The 19,144-nt window shown below is 44.6% G+C and overlaps 1 protein-coding gene across 8 annotated transcripts in view; it reads left to right on the top strand.

The window, feature by feature from the left end:
• The window catches only part of LOC121554508 (peroxisome proliferator-activated receptor gamma coactivator 1-alpha), a 49,488-nt gene extending 30,855 nt beyond the window's left edge, over positions 1-18,633 (top strand). For 5 of the 8 annotated variants that reach the window (XM_041868115.2, XM_041868113.2, XM_041868119.2 and 2 more), the window contains exons 7-13: positions 1-74; positions 3,908-5,171; positions 8,760-8,864; positions 9,557-9,677; positions 12,500-12,624; positions 12,974-13,125; positions 15,539-18,633. In XM_041868115.2, the coding sequence (XP_041724049.2) occupies positions 1-74; positions 3,908-5,171; positions 8,760-8,864; positions 9,557-9,677; positions 12,500-12,624; positions 12,974-13,125; positions 15,539-15,642 (1,945 nt within the window). In that variant the 3' untranslated portion in view covers positions 15,643-18,633. The remainder of the gene's footprint in view (positions 75-3,907; positions 5,172-8,759; positions 8,865-9,556; positions 9,678-12,499; positions 12,625-12,973; positions 13,126-15,538) is intronic. The other 3 variants (XM_041868114.2, XM_041868120.2, XM_041868118.2) reach the window with 1 other exon arrangement.
• Positions 18,634-19,144: the final 511 nt, after the last annotated feature.

Here is a 19,144-nt window from a genome sequence, read left to right as displayed (position 1 = left end):
TGACCACAAGGGATCACCGTTTGAGAACAAAACCATTGAACGCACATTGAGTGTGGAGATCTCTGGAACCCCAGGTAAGCATCTCATGTGTTTTCAGGAAATGTATGAATTAAGATCCATATATGAATGAGTGGGGCTTGATGCAAATATTCACACAAAATGTGTTGTGTTATAATGGAAACCCTAGTTCTCTCACTTAGCCAGTTAGGGGTTCAATTACAGTCACTGCCTCAAGGCTTTTCACACCATCTTGATAGTTCCATAAAAGTTCAGAGTTGAAGGTGAAGGACTAGGACACGGTGTGACATTTTTTATATGCCTCACTATTGATTAAGTTTTCCAATCTCCTTTGGGTTTATTAGACAGATCCCCCCTCTCGGTGAAGAGTTAATATACTGCCACTCCTTTTTTCTCTCTCTCTAGTTTCGATCTTAATGCCCTTTGACTGTGATGCTCACCAATACATCACTGACAATTGATGTGTCATTATTATTGTTTTAATTGGTTTTGTCACGTAATTCAGTTTCGACCGATATTATCTGTCTCTTTTTTTCCTCAGACAGTCTGGTAATTTGATTAGAGACATGGAAGGTAATGTCCAATGGTAAGGCTTGATATTTATGGGAAGGATGCCATTTTCCAAACGGGGTCAACGCGGGGTGATTTTAGTAGTATTATTGTCATTATCCCTGTGTATTATATACTTATTCATTAAGTGTGTCGGTGAGAAGCTACAGACAAAAGGTAATTAAAAGCCAGTCAAAGAGAATGTCAGCCAAAGCTAAAACACCAGGCTTCAGCAGTTCTTCTCTCTCTCTCTCTCTCTCTGAATTATGCAGGTAATTATTTCACAACCCCCCCCACCCCTCCTTCCCTGAGATTAATCATCCCAGGTCAATAAAAACAAAATGGATGCCCTTTTCTTCTTCTTCACAATGTGTTGCGGCAATGGGCCTTTTGGTATTCATTTACTAGCGGGGAAAAGAAATGGGCCACGATGTAACATGCCAGACTCGCCCCCGAGACTCAAGGTGACGTTTTGTTTGGGAACGAGGACCAATAGGAATTATCTGCAGTCTCTTTAGAGTTGGAAAGGGGGTACATTTGTGGGACACCAATGCCCCAAGGGGGGTCCTCCAATTGACCTTGCTCCACTTGCCATTTAACCCTGTGTGTATATGAGCATCAGAGGTCAGAGGGGACACCCATAGGGAATTAAGAGCTGTGGAGCAATCAAACTGTTCATATTTCTTTATTTTTACTGTGTGTGGGTGTGCCTCTGACTGCTGGCTTAAATCCTGTCGCATTCTCCTCATGTCCCTGTGTTCCTGCTCCAGCCATAGTTAATAAAGCCAAACTCTGACTCCACTGCCCTTTGCAGATTTGAGATTAGATATTAGGGAAAAGCAATTAGAAGGAAAAACTCATGGATATTGAGCCCCTTCCGCTTTAGGATTAGTCTAGTCCCGTGCGGTAAGCGACTTGGGAACTCTGGATATGGAGAAACGTGGGGAATGAAATCTCTGTGATCCCTTGAGTTAATGTCTGCCCAATAGCCCCGCTCAAGTAGATCTGGAGATTATGGTTATTTAATTGATAACAAAAAGGAGATAAGACAAAGGGGGAGGGGCCACCTTCAGGACAGGGAATTATCCGTGGCAAGTTGAAGGAGAGACATTTTTATATCTTTATTAGGAGTTGTAATAGTAGGCCAGTAGTAGATAAACATTTCAGTTGTAAACTTTTCCATGACATGGGGTGGGAAAGGTTTTCTTCATTATCAGTAGTGATGGTAGTAGTAGGCATAGTAGTAGTAGTAGTAGTAGTAGTAGTAGTAGTAGTAGTAGTAATACTAGTAGTAGCAGTAGTCGTTGTCGTAGTAGGATTTAATACCGCTAACCGTACACTAGGCCCTTAGTTGTTATTGTTTTGTCACTGAGGTAAACCTGAGGCAACCCCACTACTCTGAATGAGCCCACGGATTTCACTGGAAGGACTAATCTCCTCTCACTAATAGATTTACTCTGCACTGTGTTGTCTTTAATTACAGTATCTCATGACACCGGGGTTTGGGTCTATGTGTTGCTATTTGCATGGCTTACCACCGGATCAACTCTTTAATCCCCGAGTCGGAGTCATTCGTTTGGAAGTCTCTTTGCAATTTACAGTCCGGACAGAAACAGATTAGGAAAAAAATGAAGAAAAAGACAAAAAAAAACTGGCTATATGATAAGTGTTTGTGTCTGCCGAGCATCCATCACCAACTGGTTTGACTGAGAGGCGCATATTTATCTAATTCTGATTTATTTCGACACGGCGCTAATGGCTCCTAGTTTATGACCCTAGTGCGCATTGTTTTGCACAGATGGCGTTCCATTGGCGAAACAGAAGTTCCTCAGGCACCGCGCTGGCCCTCCCTCCCTTCCCTTTTCATAGCTCATTTCATTGGCATAATGATAAATATAGCCCTCTTTCTCAGTTCTCTCTCTCTCTCTCTCGCTGAAATGCTGCATCAAGTCTCTGTGTCGCTATCGGTGTACCACGTCTGACTGTTAAAGTGGGACGGGGGTTTGCGGCTCGGTTTAACGTAAAATCCAGATAATAATTCTAGATGATAAGCTGGTCGGATTAGACAGCCTCAGGAAATGGCCCCGAAACAGATTTTTTTTAATGTATCAGTCTCTCTCTCGCTCTTTCTCTCTCCCTCTCTCATTCTTGTTCTCTCTCCGTGTCTCTCTCTCACGCTCTCTTTCCTGGCTCCGAGCCGTCCCAGTAAATACTCTTACACTGGATTTGATACTAATAGCTGTCATTTGGTGCAATTCACTGTGAGGGAGAGGAATGTGCATTCATAAAATTTGCAAAGACAGGTGTTCAAAGTGCCTAAAATACATTCCAGAGAGGGAGGCTGTTCGCGGCTATTGTGTGTCTGTGTCCATGTGTCCGTGTGAAGGTGCATGTGTGTCTGTGTGCTGTGTATTAGTCTGGAAGAGAAAGAGACAGTGAGAGAAAGAGAGATGATGAGAGACAGAGAGAGACAGAGAGATTGATCCAGAGAGGAAGACAGACGGGGAGCAAGGAGGGGAAGAGACAAGAGGGAGACGAGAGGGAAGGGACTGCCTACCTAGCGCTGGTTGTTTGTGTATGTGCATTAACAGTGCTATAAAGCGGGCCCATCTCAGGAATTCCCATATAACTGCCATCTGTCGGCCTATAAATCTGTCAGGAGGGGTCAGGTTCGGCACGAGCCACAGAGAGGCAGGCAGGATCTGAGAAGAATGACAACCCATTACCCCAGCAGACACTGAGCCTCCATTACCAGTCAGACATCTCCCCAGTGCCAAGCCGACACTATCGTATGACAGCGCAGTGGCATGCCATAGCAACATGTACCTCCGAATACTGACATATCTCGCTACCTTGACTGGCAGTAGAGAGAGGAAGCCTGAGCTATAGGACACTTCGCTTTTTTTAGGCTACATTTGAGGGTTCAAGTCAAGATGCTATATATTTTCAAAGGATGGTCGGTCGAGGAGGATGTGTTCTATTTGTCCCCTGCGGATGTGTGGCTTTCTCTTCTTCCTGAACGAGGGATTGTCCAAGGTCAGGGAGGGAGGGAGAGATGGCGGTGGTAGCCGAGCCATGTAGCAGCTCCACCATATTAAGTTACACAGAGCATTACATTAATCTGTCAAGATTGCAATAAAATACGGATCAGGATTAGGAGCAGGAATGAAAGTGAATATTTTAATCAAGCCCCTGTATGTATCCACTGTCTATAAACAGGTTGTGGGGAATGGAAGGGGAGGGAGGGAGGTGTAGAGGTAGAATGCATTATAATTCCATTCTCTTATCAACCCTCTCGCTCTCTCCTCTCCTCCCTCCGCCTCTCCCTCTCTCTCTCCAGGTCTGACACCACCTACCACGCCCCCCCACAAAGCCAGTCAAGAGAACCCTTTCAAAGCATCACTCAAAACCAAGTTGTCTTCATGCTCCTCATCTGCCCTGGCGTGCAAGAGGGTTCGGCTGAGCGAGGCGGGCCCCTGCGGCCCCACGACCCTAACCCCGGCCCTAGGCGGGGGTCCCTCCAGGAATGGCCCCGAGCAGACTGAGCTGTATGCCCAGCTGAGCAAAGTGTCCACTGCCCTCCCCACCTTGGTGGTCACTGCGACGACAGGGGGTTGCCAGGAGGAGCACTGCGGCGGCAACGGCAAGCGGGGTGCCCAGCCCCGCAGCTACAGCGACCACGACTATTGTCAGTCGACGGCGGCCAGCACAAAACGGGAAGCCGCCGCTAATGCAGCTAACGCTAATGCAGCTGTCGCTACTGTTACTATGACGACTACTACAACAACCCCTCTGATGCCCAATCCGGCCATTGCGGAGGACAGGCATGTGACATGTAAGGACTCAGCCATGCCACCCTCCTCCTTTTCTTCCTCCTCCTCTTCTACATCTTCTCCTCCATCTTCATCCTCTTTGGCCAAGCAGCTGCAGCAGCAGCAGAGCTCTTCCCCTGTGGCTACGGAGGCTCGGGGGCAGGACCGGACCGCCACCACCCAGGCAAGACCACCCCCACCACAGACCCCAGAAGGGGACCAGCATTCCACCAGCAGGAAGCAGCCCTTGCGAGACCAGGAGATCCGGGCAGAGCTCAACAAGCACTTTGGCCGCCCCCAGCAAGCCATTTACAGCCAGGGTGAGAAGGGGGGGGAGTTGGTGGTGGAGGAGGGGGGGCAGGGAGGAGGGGAGAAGGCTGTAGCCCCGCAGCCGTCCGAGGAGAGCCCTGTTGGGGACGAGTACTACTGCAAGCTCCCTGGTTCTGGGTCTGGTTCTACTGGGTACCTGCACCCGGGCCTCCCGCCCTTCCACGAGGAACTTGAGCTTGAGGACCGCGGCGTGGAGGGACACTTCCTCTACCCCTGGGAGGGCACCCCCCTGGAACTGCTTTTCGAGTCCTGCTCGCCGTCCTGCTCGCCGTCCAGCTGCTCCCCCTCACGGGGCTCCGTCTCGCCTCCCTCCTCCCTCCTCCTCTCTCCCAGACACTTTGTCTGGCCCCGCTCGGGCTCCCCCTCCTCCCGCTTTCGCTCCCGGTCCCGGTCCCGCAGTTCCTCCTCCCACCACCGGAGGCGCTCCCTCTCCAGCTCACCTGACGGACGCCCCTCCTCCAGGTGAGTAAAGTCTCAATCTTTAGGTTCCCATGTCCATACTACCACGATGCTTAGAAATCTTGCCCATTCTGAAAATATTCAAACCCCTTCCCTTTTTCCACATTTTGTTACGTTACAGCCTTATTCTAAAATGGATTCAATTACTTTTTTCCCTCATCAATCTACACACAATACCCCATAATGACAAAGCGAAAACAGGTTTTTAGAATTTTGTGCAAATGTATTAAAAATAAAAACAGATACCTTATTTACATAAGTATTCAGACCCTTTGCTATGAGACTTGAAATTGAGCTTATGTGCATCCTGTTTCCATTGATCATCCTTGAGATGTTTCTACAACTTGATTGGAGTCCACCTGTGGTAAATTCAATTGATTGGACATGATTTGGAAAGGCACACACCTGTCTATATAAGGTCCCACAGTTGACAGTGAATGTCAGAGCAAAAACCAAGCCATGAGGTCGAAGGAATTGTCCGTAGAGCTCCGAGACAGGATTGTGTCGAGGCACAGATCTGGGGAAGGTTACCAAGAAATGTATGCAGCATTGAAGGTCCCCAAGGACACAGTGGCCTCCATAATTCTTAAGTGGAAGAAGTTTGGAACCACCAAGACTCTTCCTAGAGCTGGCCGCCCGGCCTAAGCAATCGGGGAGGAGGGCCTTGGTCAGGGAGGTGACCAAGAACCAATGGTCACTCTGACAGAGCTCCGGAGTTCCTCTGTGGAGATGGGAGAACCTTCCAGAAGGACATCTATCTCTGCAGCACTCCACCAATCAGGCCTTTATGGTAGAGTGGCCAGACGGAAGCCACTCCTCAGTAAAAGGCACATGACAGCCCACTTGGAGTTTGCCAAAAGGCACCTAAAGGACTCTCTGGTCTGATGAAACCAAGATTGTACTCTTTGGCCTGAATGCCAAGTGTCACGTATGGAGAAAACCTGGCACCATCCCTACGGTGAAGCATGGTGGTGGCAGCATCATGCTGTGGGGAGTTTTTTTAGCAGCAGGGATTGGGAGAATAGTCCGGATCGAGGGAAAGATGAACGGAGCAAAGTAAAGAGAGATCCTTGATGAAAACCTTCTCCAGAGCGCTCAGGACCTCAGACTCTCCAACAGGACAATGACCCTAAGCACACAGCGAAGACAACGCAGGAGTGGCTTCAGGACAAGTCTCTGAATGTCCTTGAGTGGCCCAGCCAGAGCCCAGACTTGAACCCGATCGAACATCTCTGGAGAGACCTGAAAATAGCTGACAGAGCTTGAGAGGATCTGCAGAGAAGAATGGGAGAAACTCCCCAAATACAGGTGTGCCAAGCTTGTAGCGTCATACCCAAGAAGACTTGAGGCTGTAATTGCTGCCAAAGGTGCTTCAACAAAGTACTGATTAAAGGGTCTGAATACTTATGTAAATGTGATATTTCCGTTTTTTATTTTTAAACATTTGCAAAAAAGTCTAAAAGCCTGTTTTTGCTTTGTCATTATGGGGTATTGTGTGTAGATTGATGAGGGGGAAAAAACTATTTAATACATTTTAGAATAAGGCAGTAACGTAACAAAATGTGGAAAAAGTCAAGGGGTCTGAATACTTTCCGAATGCACTGTATCTACTACTTAGCTTCATTCTAAGTAGTATGCCAGTGTGGATATCGGAACACAGCCAAGTTATTCCCTCCTGGTGGGTGCCATTTCCCCTCTGTTGTTCGAACGTTGTTTGAGCGTTGCATAAAGGTTGTGGGCGGCTCTGACAGTGCTCCCGGCAGGGGGTGGACAGCTCAGTCGTGTCAACAGGCCTCATCAGCCGTCAGAAACGTGTCAATAGAGGATAGGCGCTGTGGTCTGAGTCTCTTCAGTCTCCCAGTATGGGGCCTCCTTTAGTTTTAGCTGCTTCAGGATCCCCAGCTTGAACTAGAAACATGGGGGAGACTCATTATGTTCCAGAGGAAAGAGGCTTTAACAATAGGAGAGTGTGGCAGGGCCAGGGAGAATCCTTACAGGCTGGACTACTGGACAGTGGATTGTGCTAGCCAAGCTCAACTCTTTCAGTGTTTTACTATAGAGTAGAGGCTGTATGTATCACTCTTCTCAGAGTAGAAGTGCTGATCTATGATCAGGTCCCTCATGTACATAATCGTATTCATTATGATCTAAAAGGCTAAACTGATCTGAGATCAGCACTCCTACTATGAGAAGCTTGATACATTTGGTGTATTAGTCAGGTTTGGTGTATTAGTCATCAAAACGGTATATCTGAGAAAGAGGCAACTAGGAAAATGAGAAGCGACTGAGGCGTTGTGCTTTGGTTGCTTCAACGTTGTCAAAGCCTTGTTTCCCATGGCAAGGTTTTGTCACTCTCATCTCCTTCTCCGCTTTCCTGGGATCTCTGTTTGATGCAGTGCATGTTGTTTTAAGCTGCAGCTGTTGTTTTGCTGAGCGCCAGGAGAACCCCCCTTTGTCCCGGAAGATGAAAGCCAAATCTGGGAAGTGAGTTGAGTTCTGGACCACCTCCTCTGAAAACAGTGTGTATTATCACAGCAGCTCGGGGGAACTACATTTCCCATGGTTCCCTTTGATCAGAGCAGAGTGGGTACTGTGTTTTTTAAAAAGGAAATAGGTACTGAGTAGGACTACAAATATAAGGAGACTTTTATCAGCAAATTTGCATTGAGTGCCTTGCAAACTGGATAGACTCTTCATTCACTTCCCTCAAGCTCATAAGTGAGTTTAAGTTTGTTTGCTGGGTTAATGAAAGGTTTCAATGGAGGTTAGCTTTTCCTTCTGTTTTGTAGTCCTTTATCCTTGATAAATCACTCACTCTGATGACTATCACCAACCTCATGATACAGTACACCAAAAAAGTCAAAGGGTTTCTAAAGATATCAGGGTTAGTACTTGAAAGAAGAAAAACTTGAAAAAATAACCTTATAAAAGGTTATGGCTAAGGTTACCTGAGTAAAAGTACCTAAATCTCAAGAACTCACTCAAGAACTCAAAGTGAAACAATTTCAACAAATCAATTTTTTCTCTCTCAAATCTCTCTACTTCCAAACTCTTGTCTTCCTCAACTTTGTGGACGTTTGACCATAGCCTAACTTCTCTCCCTCTATTATTCAAGTCTCCCTTCATCAGCATCAGTTCAATAATTAAGCAATGAGAGCTTGTACTCTGTGTAGGGCTACTAGCTTTAGAGTTAGGCCGTGTGGCCTAAGGACCTTCCCCTCATTCAACATAGATACGAGGTGTATATACTGGCCCTTGTGGGGGGAAAGGTGAGAACATCTCCCAGCTGCACTGTGCAGAAGCAGAGTATAGCATGTCAAATTCAGTAGAACTAGGAAAAAGTAAGTGTTAAGAAAAATTAGCAGAACCTATTTGGACTTTTGGTTATGTGTTTTTTTTTATGGTCAGATTTGACACTGTGGCTGTCTGTCATCTTGTAAGAAAAGGCTATGATTTAGGGATGCCAAGGGACAGTGACTGGCATATCTAGACAATATTATCGATTTTAGAGATACGCATCTCAGATATGTACACATTTTTGTGATATCCTGGATGATATCTTGATGATTATTGTACATTCCGTTTTTGCAGGTCTCGTCACAACATGGACTCCAGCACTTACCGATCCAGGACCCACAAAAGCCCTCACTCACAGTCTCGATCTCAGTCCAGATCCCCCCTTAGCCGCAGGCCAAGGTAAGGGTCCTACACATCCCTAACACTAAACCAGGGGTAAACAGCTCTGGTCTGATGATCCAGTCCCTGCAGTTAATGCTTGTTTTCATCCTTGCCTTTTAACCAAAAACAGTAATTGATTGAAAACCAGCAAGATTGTGGAACTTGAGGACCTGAGTTGTGCACCGCTGGACAATGTCCTTATGCACAAACACAGGCAGTGTAGAATATTGACACTCCTTCCCAGCTCCAAAATTATTTGCCATTGATGAGCCTAGCGACACCAGGAAAGCCCCAAATCTTCCCATCTCTCCAATGCATGGCCAAATCTGACGAGGAAGTTGAGAGAGAAAAGTTGTACTTCTTTCCCCCAGATGAAGCCCTAAATAAGCAGAAAGTAATGACGTCAAGTAGTGCTGACAGTGGCAGCTGCCCAGCTTCCGACTGTGCATCTCTCCCGCTATCCACCCTCTCCCGCGGGCCTCCTACGGGATGCATAACCTTAACAGCGAGGAGGAGGCGTCTTCTTATTAAGGCATTTGTTTGTTTCCCCACCCCTCTGAGAAATGTAGCCCTTCTCGTTGGTGGGTTTTCGGCCGATACGCTTCATAACTGCGGACATTGAAATGAAGGGCAGATGTTGGAAGGGCGGTGGAGGACAGTGAAAGTGATGGGACAGTGAAAGTGATGGGTTTGGTTTGGTCCCTCCGCAGGTACGACAGCTACGAGGAATACCAACACGAGCGTCTGAAGCGGGAGGAGTACCGCCGGGACTACGAGAAGAGGGAGTTTGAGAGGGCCGAGCAGAGGGAGAGACAAAGTCAAAAAGCAATAGTGAGTTCCCCTGTCATTGTTCTGATCTCTCTCTTTTCTGATATCTCTCTCTCTCTCTCTGCCTATCTCTCTACGTTCCCACTCACCCTCTCTCTCTCTCTCTCTCTCTCTCTCTCTCTCTGCCTATCTCTCTACGTTCCCACCCACCCTTTCTCTCTCTCTCTCTCTCTCTCTCTCTCTCTCTCTCTCTCTCTCTCTCTCTCTCTCTCTCTCTCTCTCTCTCTCTCTCTCTCTCTCTCTCTCTCTCTCTCTCTCTCTCTCCCTATCTCTCTCTCCCCACCCACTCTCTCTCTCTCTCTCTCTCTCTCTCTCACTCTCTCTCTCTGCCTATCTCTCTACGTTCCCACCCACCCTTTCTCTCTCTCTCTCTCTCTCTCTCTCTCTCTCTCTCTGCCTATCTCTCTACGTTCCCACCCACCCTTTCTCTCTCTCTCTCTCTCTCTCTCTCTCTCTCTGCCTATCTCTCTACGTTCCCACCCACCCTCTCTCTCTCCTTCTCTCTCTCTCTCTCTGCCTATCTCTCTACGTTCCCACCCACCCTTTCTCTCTCTCTCTCTCTCTCTCTCGCTCTCTCTCTCTCATATCCTTCTAACAGCAGCCTGGCATTAATATCTCCCAGCTGTAGCCATGGCTGTCTCACTACCTCGACAGGGCAGACAGTTGTGGGCCCGTGGCCGTACCTACTGTTCCTCTCTAATGAATGAATACATGCAAAGTGAGTCACTGAATCTATCAGGGCTACACTCGTTTTCTCTTTATCTCCAGGTTGTGTATTTTTAAAAGTCTCCGGCATCTGGGAACGGTGTCAGATCTTATTAATCACACCACAGGGGCACATGTTAGAAGCTGCAAGAGAGGGGGAGAGGGAGGAGGGATAAAAAGGGAAATTCACCGCCAAGGAAATGTACACTGTTCAAATAAGGAATCTATCTAGTTCGAATTCAATCAAAGTGGGATGAATATCAATTCTCTACCTCTCTCTCTGTTTAATATTGCACTCATTTGAAACATGCTAACACAGACTGATGAATGCACACGTCAAATTAAGCACACGCACAGCTTTAGCCTGCATACATTTTAGCCGAGACAATTATGGGCAGCAAAGCCAAGCTGTCAGTAGAGGTTTGGGGGGCCCAGAGGTTTGGGGGGCCCAGAGGTTTGGGGGGCCCAGAGGTTTGGGGGGCCCAGAGGTTTGGGGGGCCCAGAGGTTTGGGAGGCCAGAGGTTTGGGGGGCCCAGAGGTTTGGGGGGCCCAGAGGTTTGGGGGGCCCAGAGGTTTGGGAGGCCAGAGGTTTGGGGGGCCCAGAGGTTTGGGGGGCCCAGAGGTTTGGGAGGCCAGAGGTTTGGGAGGCCAAAAATACATTTATTTAGTATGCTATACTCAAACTTTTACCAGCCGCACCGGTTTAAACTTGATATGGCCTGCGTATGATCTAAATGAACGAAAGCCTGAATTAACATTATAATTAACTGATAATAAACTGAATTAGCCTATTGTAAACAAATATATGCTTTCTGCAGGCTGTGTATCCATCTACCAGGTTGTTGTCCTTCCAAACCAAAATCCTTCCAAACCAAACAGGGATTTCACTCGCACAGCAATGTAATTGTTCTGAACCGCAAGCCGACCCGCGGGTTGAAATAATGTTTTAATTCCACCCGGCGGCTTTTTTGCGGGTCAAACATGGGGAACCGCGGATATCAGACCCGACGCAGGACTCTACCTAGGGTGCCGTCTTGGTAAGCCGACATATTTATCAGCTGTCAGCAATTAAATCACTAATTCAGCAAAGGTATTTGTCTCAAACTGTATGTGAAGAAGAGCCAGAAAAAAAACACTCCGGTTAATTTGTATTTTTCTTCTCTTTTTCTAAGTAGTGGAGCTTATGTCTTGCCATTTAGGATGCATATATAGTGCACTACCTTTGACCAGGGCCCATATCGCTCTGGTCAAAAGTAGTGCGCTATGTAGGAAACAGGGTGCTATTTGGGACAGAGTCTTAGTTTAGCTTCTTTGTGGAGGTGAACTTTAAGTTTTAGTACCAGGCAACTGATTTACATGTATAAGTTACCAGTGGCCTGAGGTAGCTTTCAACATTTGAATGGATCTCTATAGACTTGCCCCAGTAACGGCAAGTAAATTAGTGAATAAGCAAATAATACCAGTGATACAACGTAGCCCCAAAGCTTGCTCTGCATTATATGATTAGCAGACGCAATTAAATTGCTCCCAAAACCATGATTGCAGCCTCGTGCTTTAGGTCCAAAATTATGCCGCTGTGACCTTTGTATCCTTTGTGGTTCGAGGAACATTGTGTTTTTTCCCCCCATGGCCTTCTGTTGTTCTTAATGGTGTTTTGTACAGATTTCTCTAATGGCGTATTAACTGGAGCCTACTGTATGGTATAAACAACACATTGACTCATTTTCAGTTCTGAGACCATGTAACGAAAGAGGAAGAGCTATGGAAAGAGAAAAGGCTTCCTTCTGATATGCGTCTCTGGATTTAAAAAATATACTGTTCAATATGGGCCAGAAACAAAGACAGAAAAGACAAGCGAATGAAAAGGTAGATCTAAGGCGAGTTCTAAAGCCGCTGTCCTATCAGATAAGAGGAGATATTTAGCACAGCCCAACCAATCAAGGAGGAACAAAACAACAGGGGAGCAACAAAAGGGTGGCCTCACGTCAGTGCTCGCCACCGGGCGTTCCGAGTAGTTCATTACGGCCACTGAGTGGACCTGAAGGGAAGAAAAAAGGATAAATGAGAGGGATGTACTCCTCCTTTATCTCTCTCCCTCTCTCTTTCTCTCCTTTAATGAGCAGGAGGAGAGACGGGTGGTGTACGTGGGGAGACTGAGGTCTGACAGCACGCGAACCGAGCTAAAGCGGCGTTTTAAAGTCTTTGGCGAGATCGAAGAGTGTGCCGTGAACCTGAGAGATGACGGGTAAGGCCCCGGGATGGTGTTTGTGTGTGTGTTTGTGTGTGTGTGCGTGCGTGCATGCGTGTGTGTTGGCTATATAGGGGGTAATAGGATTCATTGTAATACATTGTGTTCATTCATTTCTACCATCTGGGTTAGGTGGAACACAGAAAAGCAGCATCTCTTTCAGGGCTTTGTATCGACTTCTATGCCAAAGTCGAGTGTAGAGTTTTTTGCATTCCAATCATGTATTTTATCATATCTATTCCTAGCCTAAAAAGAGCCCTAAAGATATATTTTATTGTATAAATAAATAGTGTGGATGTCCGCAACAGAGGAGGCCCTGACGTTGTTTTTCTATTCTCGACCGCAGGGACAATTTTGGTTTCATCACCTACCGCTACACTTGTGACGCCTTCGCTGCCCTTGAAAACGGACATACCTTACGCCGGTCAAACGAGCCCCAGTTCGAGCTGTGCTTCGGTGGACAAAAGCAGTTCTGCAAATCGAATTATACAGACTTGGGTAAGTTCTGCTTTGTTGTTGCTGGGGGAGAACCCCAGAGCCACGGCTAATACAGGCGGACTGTCAAAGGGAGTGATGGAGGGAGGGGAGGGAGGGAGGGGGGGAAGCTGGGAAAGCAAAAAACGCTCAAGTGAAGCTTTTTTAAATGAAAGAGCATATATTTACTCTTACCACCCCCCCTCAAGCTTTAGAATTCACCTTCGAGGCATCATGGTTCAATCTGTGTACCCTGTAGCTCAGTTGGTAGAGCATGGCGCTTGCAACGCCAGGGTTGTGGGTTCGTTTCCCACGGGGGGCCAGTATGAAAAATGTATGCACTCACTTAACTGTAAGTCGCTCTGGATAAGAGCGTCTGCTAAATGACTAAAATGTAAATGTAAATGTAATTCCAGGAATAGAACTGCTCTTTTACCGCCACCCATATAGGAATATATCTTGAGGATTCGAGAGGCCTTCTTCCATTAGATTGCTCACAGCCTATTTCTTTGTACTTTAGTCAATGCACAGGAAGTATGTAATTGGAAAGAAAGAGCGCTATAACCTTTAAAAGCTTATCTGTGGTTTGATTTGATACCCTCTATACAGGGATGTATATTCTATGCTCTGGTCCTCTTGGAGGGTAAAGAGAGGTAGATGGGAGGGGGATGAAGGGAAGGGGTAGGGGGGAGGGGGATGAAGGGGAGGGAGGAGGGGGGCAAGGTTAAGTCCCATCAGCCCATCCCTCCTGGGTGAGCCTCCATCTGTTGCCAGCTGTTGTGGTGTTCAATAGAGGAAAGACCTCGCTGTGGTACCTAGCAGCGTGTCATCCACTGAGAGAAGGATGAAGGGTTGACGAGGGAGATGAGGAAACGAGCCTGACAGCGGAGGCCTGATTTGACTAATAATCACACATCTCTTCCTCATGCAACACTTATAGACAGAGACACTGACACAGGCTCGGGTCGTTAAGACAGCAGCCCTACAAAGTGCCGGCGACTTAAAAGCACGGTTAGAGCTAGTTGATTCATCGAGGAAATGGTACACAACTTACACATGCATGTACAGAAAAAGAAACCGTATACGCACTCAAATGTTCAGATGGACGTGGCTATAGTGCGAGATGACGAATTTGATAAATAATGCAAGGCATTGATACAAATCTCGGCTTCTCCCTAGATAGACGCCGATGTTGAAAACACAAATAGAAAATGGGATCTCCATCCCTCCTGTTCTCATCCTCTACCTATATTATAACCCCAGTATCAATAAGAGGGTAGACATTTTGGCATCAATGTTTAAATAGCCAGAGTCTGTCAGTCCATCAAGATAGATGCTCTTCTGTGTGGCCACGAGATCATTTGCTCCATTTGATGATGGAGGTTAAGATGCCGAGTGGGGCCTGTATAGTTTCTCCCATTTTCCACTCGACATGAATTCCATGACAAAGCGTGAGATGGCGAATGTGTAATACAGGGCCACTGGGAGGTCACTAGGTCACGGCAGAGGAAAGAAATCACATTTTCTTCAAAGGAACAAAGGCATTATTGTATATTTCCCAGGTCCTTGAGAAAAGATATGGAGCCCTAAGGCTGCTAATCAGTCTCTCAGAATGAAAAGAAAGACCTTCATTCTGCTTCCTCTCTTTTTTAGAGAGAAAGAATAGTTCAGTTTCTCCCAAACTGCCCATGACGGGGGTAGGATAAAAAGGGAAGACAAAAACATTCTGTCCAAAGCGAGGGAACTTGAATAATGTCATGCAGTAGCGGCCTCAGTTCCTTCTCTCAATCTTGCATGGCCCTTTCGTCTCTACTTTTTGTTTTGTTTTCCGAGACACTGTCCATTAGTTCTAAGTAGTGCGCATGGGTATTTTTCATCCCTCAAGGTGCGCGGCATGACACAATCCACCCCTTGGCCATAGCATTAGATCACGACTGGCATCTCCTGCTTGCCATGGTCATTCCCATTTCTCAAGCTCTCAGTGTGCCGCAGCCTGTGTGGGGGCCCCATTTGTGAAGCTGTCTGCCACGAGAGATAAGACACTCTTATTTATTATCGCGCCAACCAATCAAAATAGATGCCTCTTCCACTCGCTCAGTTTGGGAGTTTTTGACACTCGGTATTAGGAAAGCTTTATTTTCCACCCTGAGCATTTGAATTATGTAAAGATGGTGTCTAAAGACCTAATTTGTGGAGAGATATGAAACATTGGAGGGGAGCACGGATAACTTTCAGACTTATTGAAAAGTAACAGATGCAGATGGGTTCTTTGAGATTGATGCAGACGTGCCACTTGCTTTGATCTGTGAGACAGGTATTTTGTGTCCAGCGACAACAATTTGAGACATTTACATTACACTTTAGTCATTTGGAAGACACTCTTATCCGGAGCGAATTACAGGAGACCACTTATGTCCAAATAAATCTCTGGTTTCAGATTCCCATTCTGACGACTTTGATCCAGCCTCCACTAAAAGCAAGTATGACTCCATGGATTTTGACAGCTTGCTGAGAGAGGCCCAGCGCAGCCTGAGAAGGTAACAAGTGCTGTGGCACCTGCTGTCTACCAAGAGGGATGTCTTGATACCTCACTATTGTTTCTGTCCTTTGACTACAAGACAACCAGACGTTTTACACTCTATGTAAGAGAGTATATATAGATGAATATATATATATATAGACATATATATATATATATATATATATATATATATATATATATATATATATATATATATATATATATATAACATAACAAAAAAGTATATTAAAAACAACGTTTACATGAACATAGCTGCTGAAGAAGCTGGGAAGAGACAGTTCCCGGGAAAGCCAGTGAATCCTCATAACCCTGTGCACAGATGTGTGTGCTTTACTGCTGTACAACAGTCAGTGAAAGACAAAAACATTCATGAGATTTTTTCTCCAAGCACTACAAACACCCAACTATGCTTTGAGTGGTGAACATGTGCAGCTTGTTCAGTCTTTTTTCTTTTTGTCCTTGATTATTCTTTTTATTTTTTTATCTGGTGTTTGGATGTGGTGTTACATTATTAACGAGAGTATAGGGAAGCGTATCTTGGAGGCTGGAGATAACATTGCTGTTAAAATTTTCGGACAAAAATGTAGCCCTGTATATACAGATATTATCAAAAGGAATATTTTTATTTTGTGTACATATCAGACAAAATTCTTTATTTGTTACAGCTATGCACTGTAAAATGCAGCCTTTTTAAAATGATGAAGACATTTTCTCAATTAAGAATGTCGATCTGTAGTTATTACAATGATGTGAAACATATTGTACACCTACATGAAGTTTAGAAGACATGACATGATTGTAAAAATGTGTAGGAGGCTCATTTTGAGGGAGCATGTGAACAAATTTCCTTTTTTAAGAATGATTTTGTTGGGGGAAAAAAGTTAACCATGTATAGTTTTATCTGTTTATAAAGTTTCTCAATCAGTTTTCCCTTATACAACAAGTGTAAAATGCATTTTTAACGTGTTTTTTCATGATTGTAATGAAACAAACCCCATTTTTATTAATATTTCTGAAACAATCAGTATATATATCAATTAATTTTGATTTCAATGCTTTTTATGGTTCTCGTTTTGATAATTTTACTCTGTGAGAAAAGACTACTATGTTTAATCTGTTCAATCAGGATAAACCATGCATATTTATCTATTTATTTTAATATTTGAATCAAAATATTTATCCTCTCCATCTCACATGGCGTAACTCACACATTTTTGCTATTTATATTGTTATATGATTTTTGTTATTTAACTTCCAATCAGTGGGTAAGGTGTACAATAATGGGGGAATATTACATTCTATGCCTTTCAGAAACAATAACAAAAATCATAATCTCCTCGACAGTGGCCCTTCATGAGATATGCTGCTCATTGTCCAAGTGATTTCTGTCTCCACAACAGTGGTTTGCAGCCATGACAAAATGTCTACCACATTATGTTCCTTTATACACAGTAGAACATGAAGCAATAAAATGATTTTGCAGGTATTTTTGTTGTACCACGCTGTCGTTGCTCCACACACGCTTGATTATGTGAATGCCAAACAAAAGTTTACAATTTCCTTTCCTGAATTTTTTTAAAAATCTTGTATTTGATGTACAAAATATATATATATATACATGATGATGATAATAATATTGACATTATTCACAATAATTACAAAAATAACTAATAATAATATAAATTAAAGAAAAAGTATATAAAAAAGCAATAAATTATTTTTCAAAGTTATATTTTAGCTGATATTGTTGTGTGGTTTTAGACCTGACCCATTACCCAATCGCTGGCTACATACAGGGATTCCATTCCAGTGTCTTAGCATGGTCACATGAACCTTATCACCCAATAGAGAACACTTACAGTATGTTCTAGTCAACACTCATGTTTACCCATTTAGTGTGAATTCGGGTCTGTGAGTTTGTGTAGAACCTTGTGGCAACTGTACAAATGTAAACTAATACAACGGAAAACACAGTGTTAAAACTGTAGTGTTCAACAACAAGCATCCTAGCATCAAAACATTTGTCTGTGTAGCGCATGGCTATTAAATGATGACAGCCGATACAGCACATACTACTTTGGATATCAGGCTCTCCTGTCTAAATGGCAGTACTTGAATGACATCTTATAAGCCTAGAGAAATACTCAATACCACATGCCGCCGCACCATTTTCTATTAGGCGCTGCTGCCACACATGCCAGATATCACCGCACCTTCAACGTGACATTAAAGGTAACCTTGTGCTTTCTGGTGCAATTAATATCCTGTTTATAGTGCGAGCTAAGTAACAAGAAAAACCAGCCTACATTGCAAGAGGTAGAACTCTTTTGTATGAAAGCTTCGCTGATCACAGGCCACCTTTCATGAAGTTTGACTTGTGTAGATGAAAACTAGCTAATTTCCTTGATGCAAAGAGGCAAATTCTGCGGGGAGAAATCTCCCCCCCGTCTACCTGTATTTCAACATCTTTTTTTCTTCTTTTATGTACAGCGCGTGGGTAATGGTGTCCCGTCCCATTTGATAGATGTGGCTTTAATCATTGTAATAAAAAAAATCTGCTTTGTAAATTGCCTAGAGTAGTAATATATTATAACCCCTTATGGTTCTCAAAATGTCAACTGTGGCAGACTTTTTAACAATGTGAACTACTGAGGAATTTACCACTGCTTAAACGTTTGTTGGGTGATCATGTTTCTTTTGGAAGGACAATGGTGTGAGCGTGTGTGTGCATGTGTGTGTTTATAGGCAGGTGTGTGTGTGTGTGTGTGTGTGTGTTGGGCAGAGGGGGGTGGGAGGGGGGGGGTATTGCTTTGGGTTGTTACCTGTTTGTGTCCTATCCACGTTGCCTTCTGCCAAGTCCTTACCAATGCCTTTGTGGTTCTACCTATTGTATGACTTTCTTGTGAATTTTGTTTTTATGTGCAATTATCATCAACCTCACCATGCCAATAAAGGGAAATGTGTTTGAAAGAAACTCACTTGGAACCCTCCTTTCATGTACGTATTTTCTTTACTGTCATCCCTCCTGCTTCCTCTCTCATTGTCATGGTAAGAGTATGTTATTCAAGCATCATTGTGACTAATATAAATCGGCACTGCATGACTGTAATGGCGTATCCTTGAAGTCTACCCTCCATGCTAAAACTGACTGTATTGAAATGCAGTGCCTTCAGAAAGTATTCATACCCCTTGACGTATTCCACATTTTGTTGTGTTACAGCCTGAATTCAAAATGGATTAAATCGTTTTTTTCCCTCACCCATCTACACACAATACCCCAAACGGACAAAGTGAAAACATGTTTTTAGAAATGTTTGCAAATGTATTGAAAATAAAATACAGAAACATCTCATTTACATAAGTATTCACACCCCTGAGTCAATACATGTTAGAATCAACTTTGGCAGCGATTACAGCTGTGAGTCTTTTTGGGTAAGTCTCTAAGAGCTTTGCACACCTGGATTGTACAATATTCTTCAAGCTCTATCAATCATTGCTAGA

The sequence above is a fragment of the Coregonus clupeaformis genome, chromosome 39 (assembly GCF_020615455.1).
Source record: "Coregonus clupeaformis isolate EN_2021a chromosome 39, ASM2061545v1, whole genome shotgun sequence".
Lineage (NCBI taxonomy): Eukaryota > Metazoa > Chordata > Actinopteri > Salmoniformes > Salmonidae > Coregonus > Coregonus clupeaformis.
Note: the sequence above shows the minus strand (reverse complement) of the source record. Positions and strands in the feature narration are given on the sequence as shown.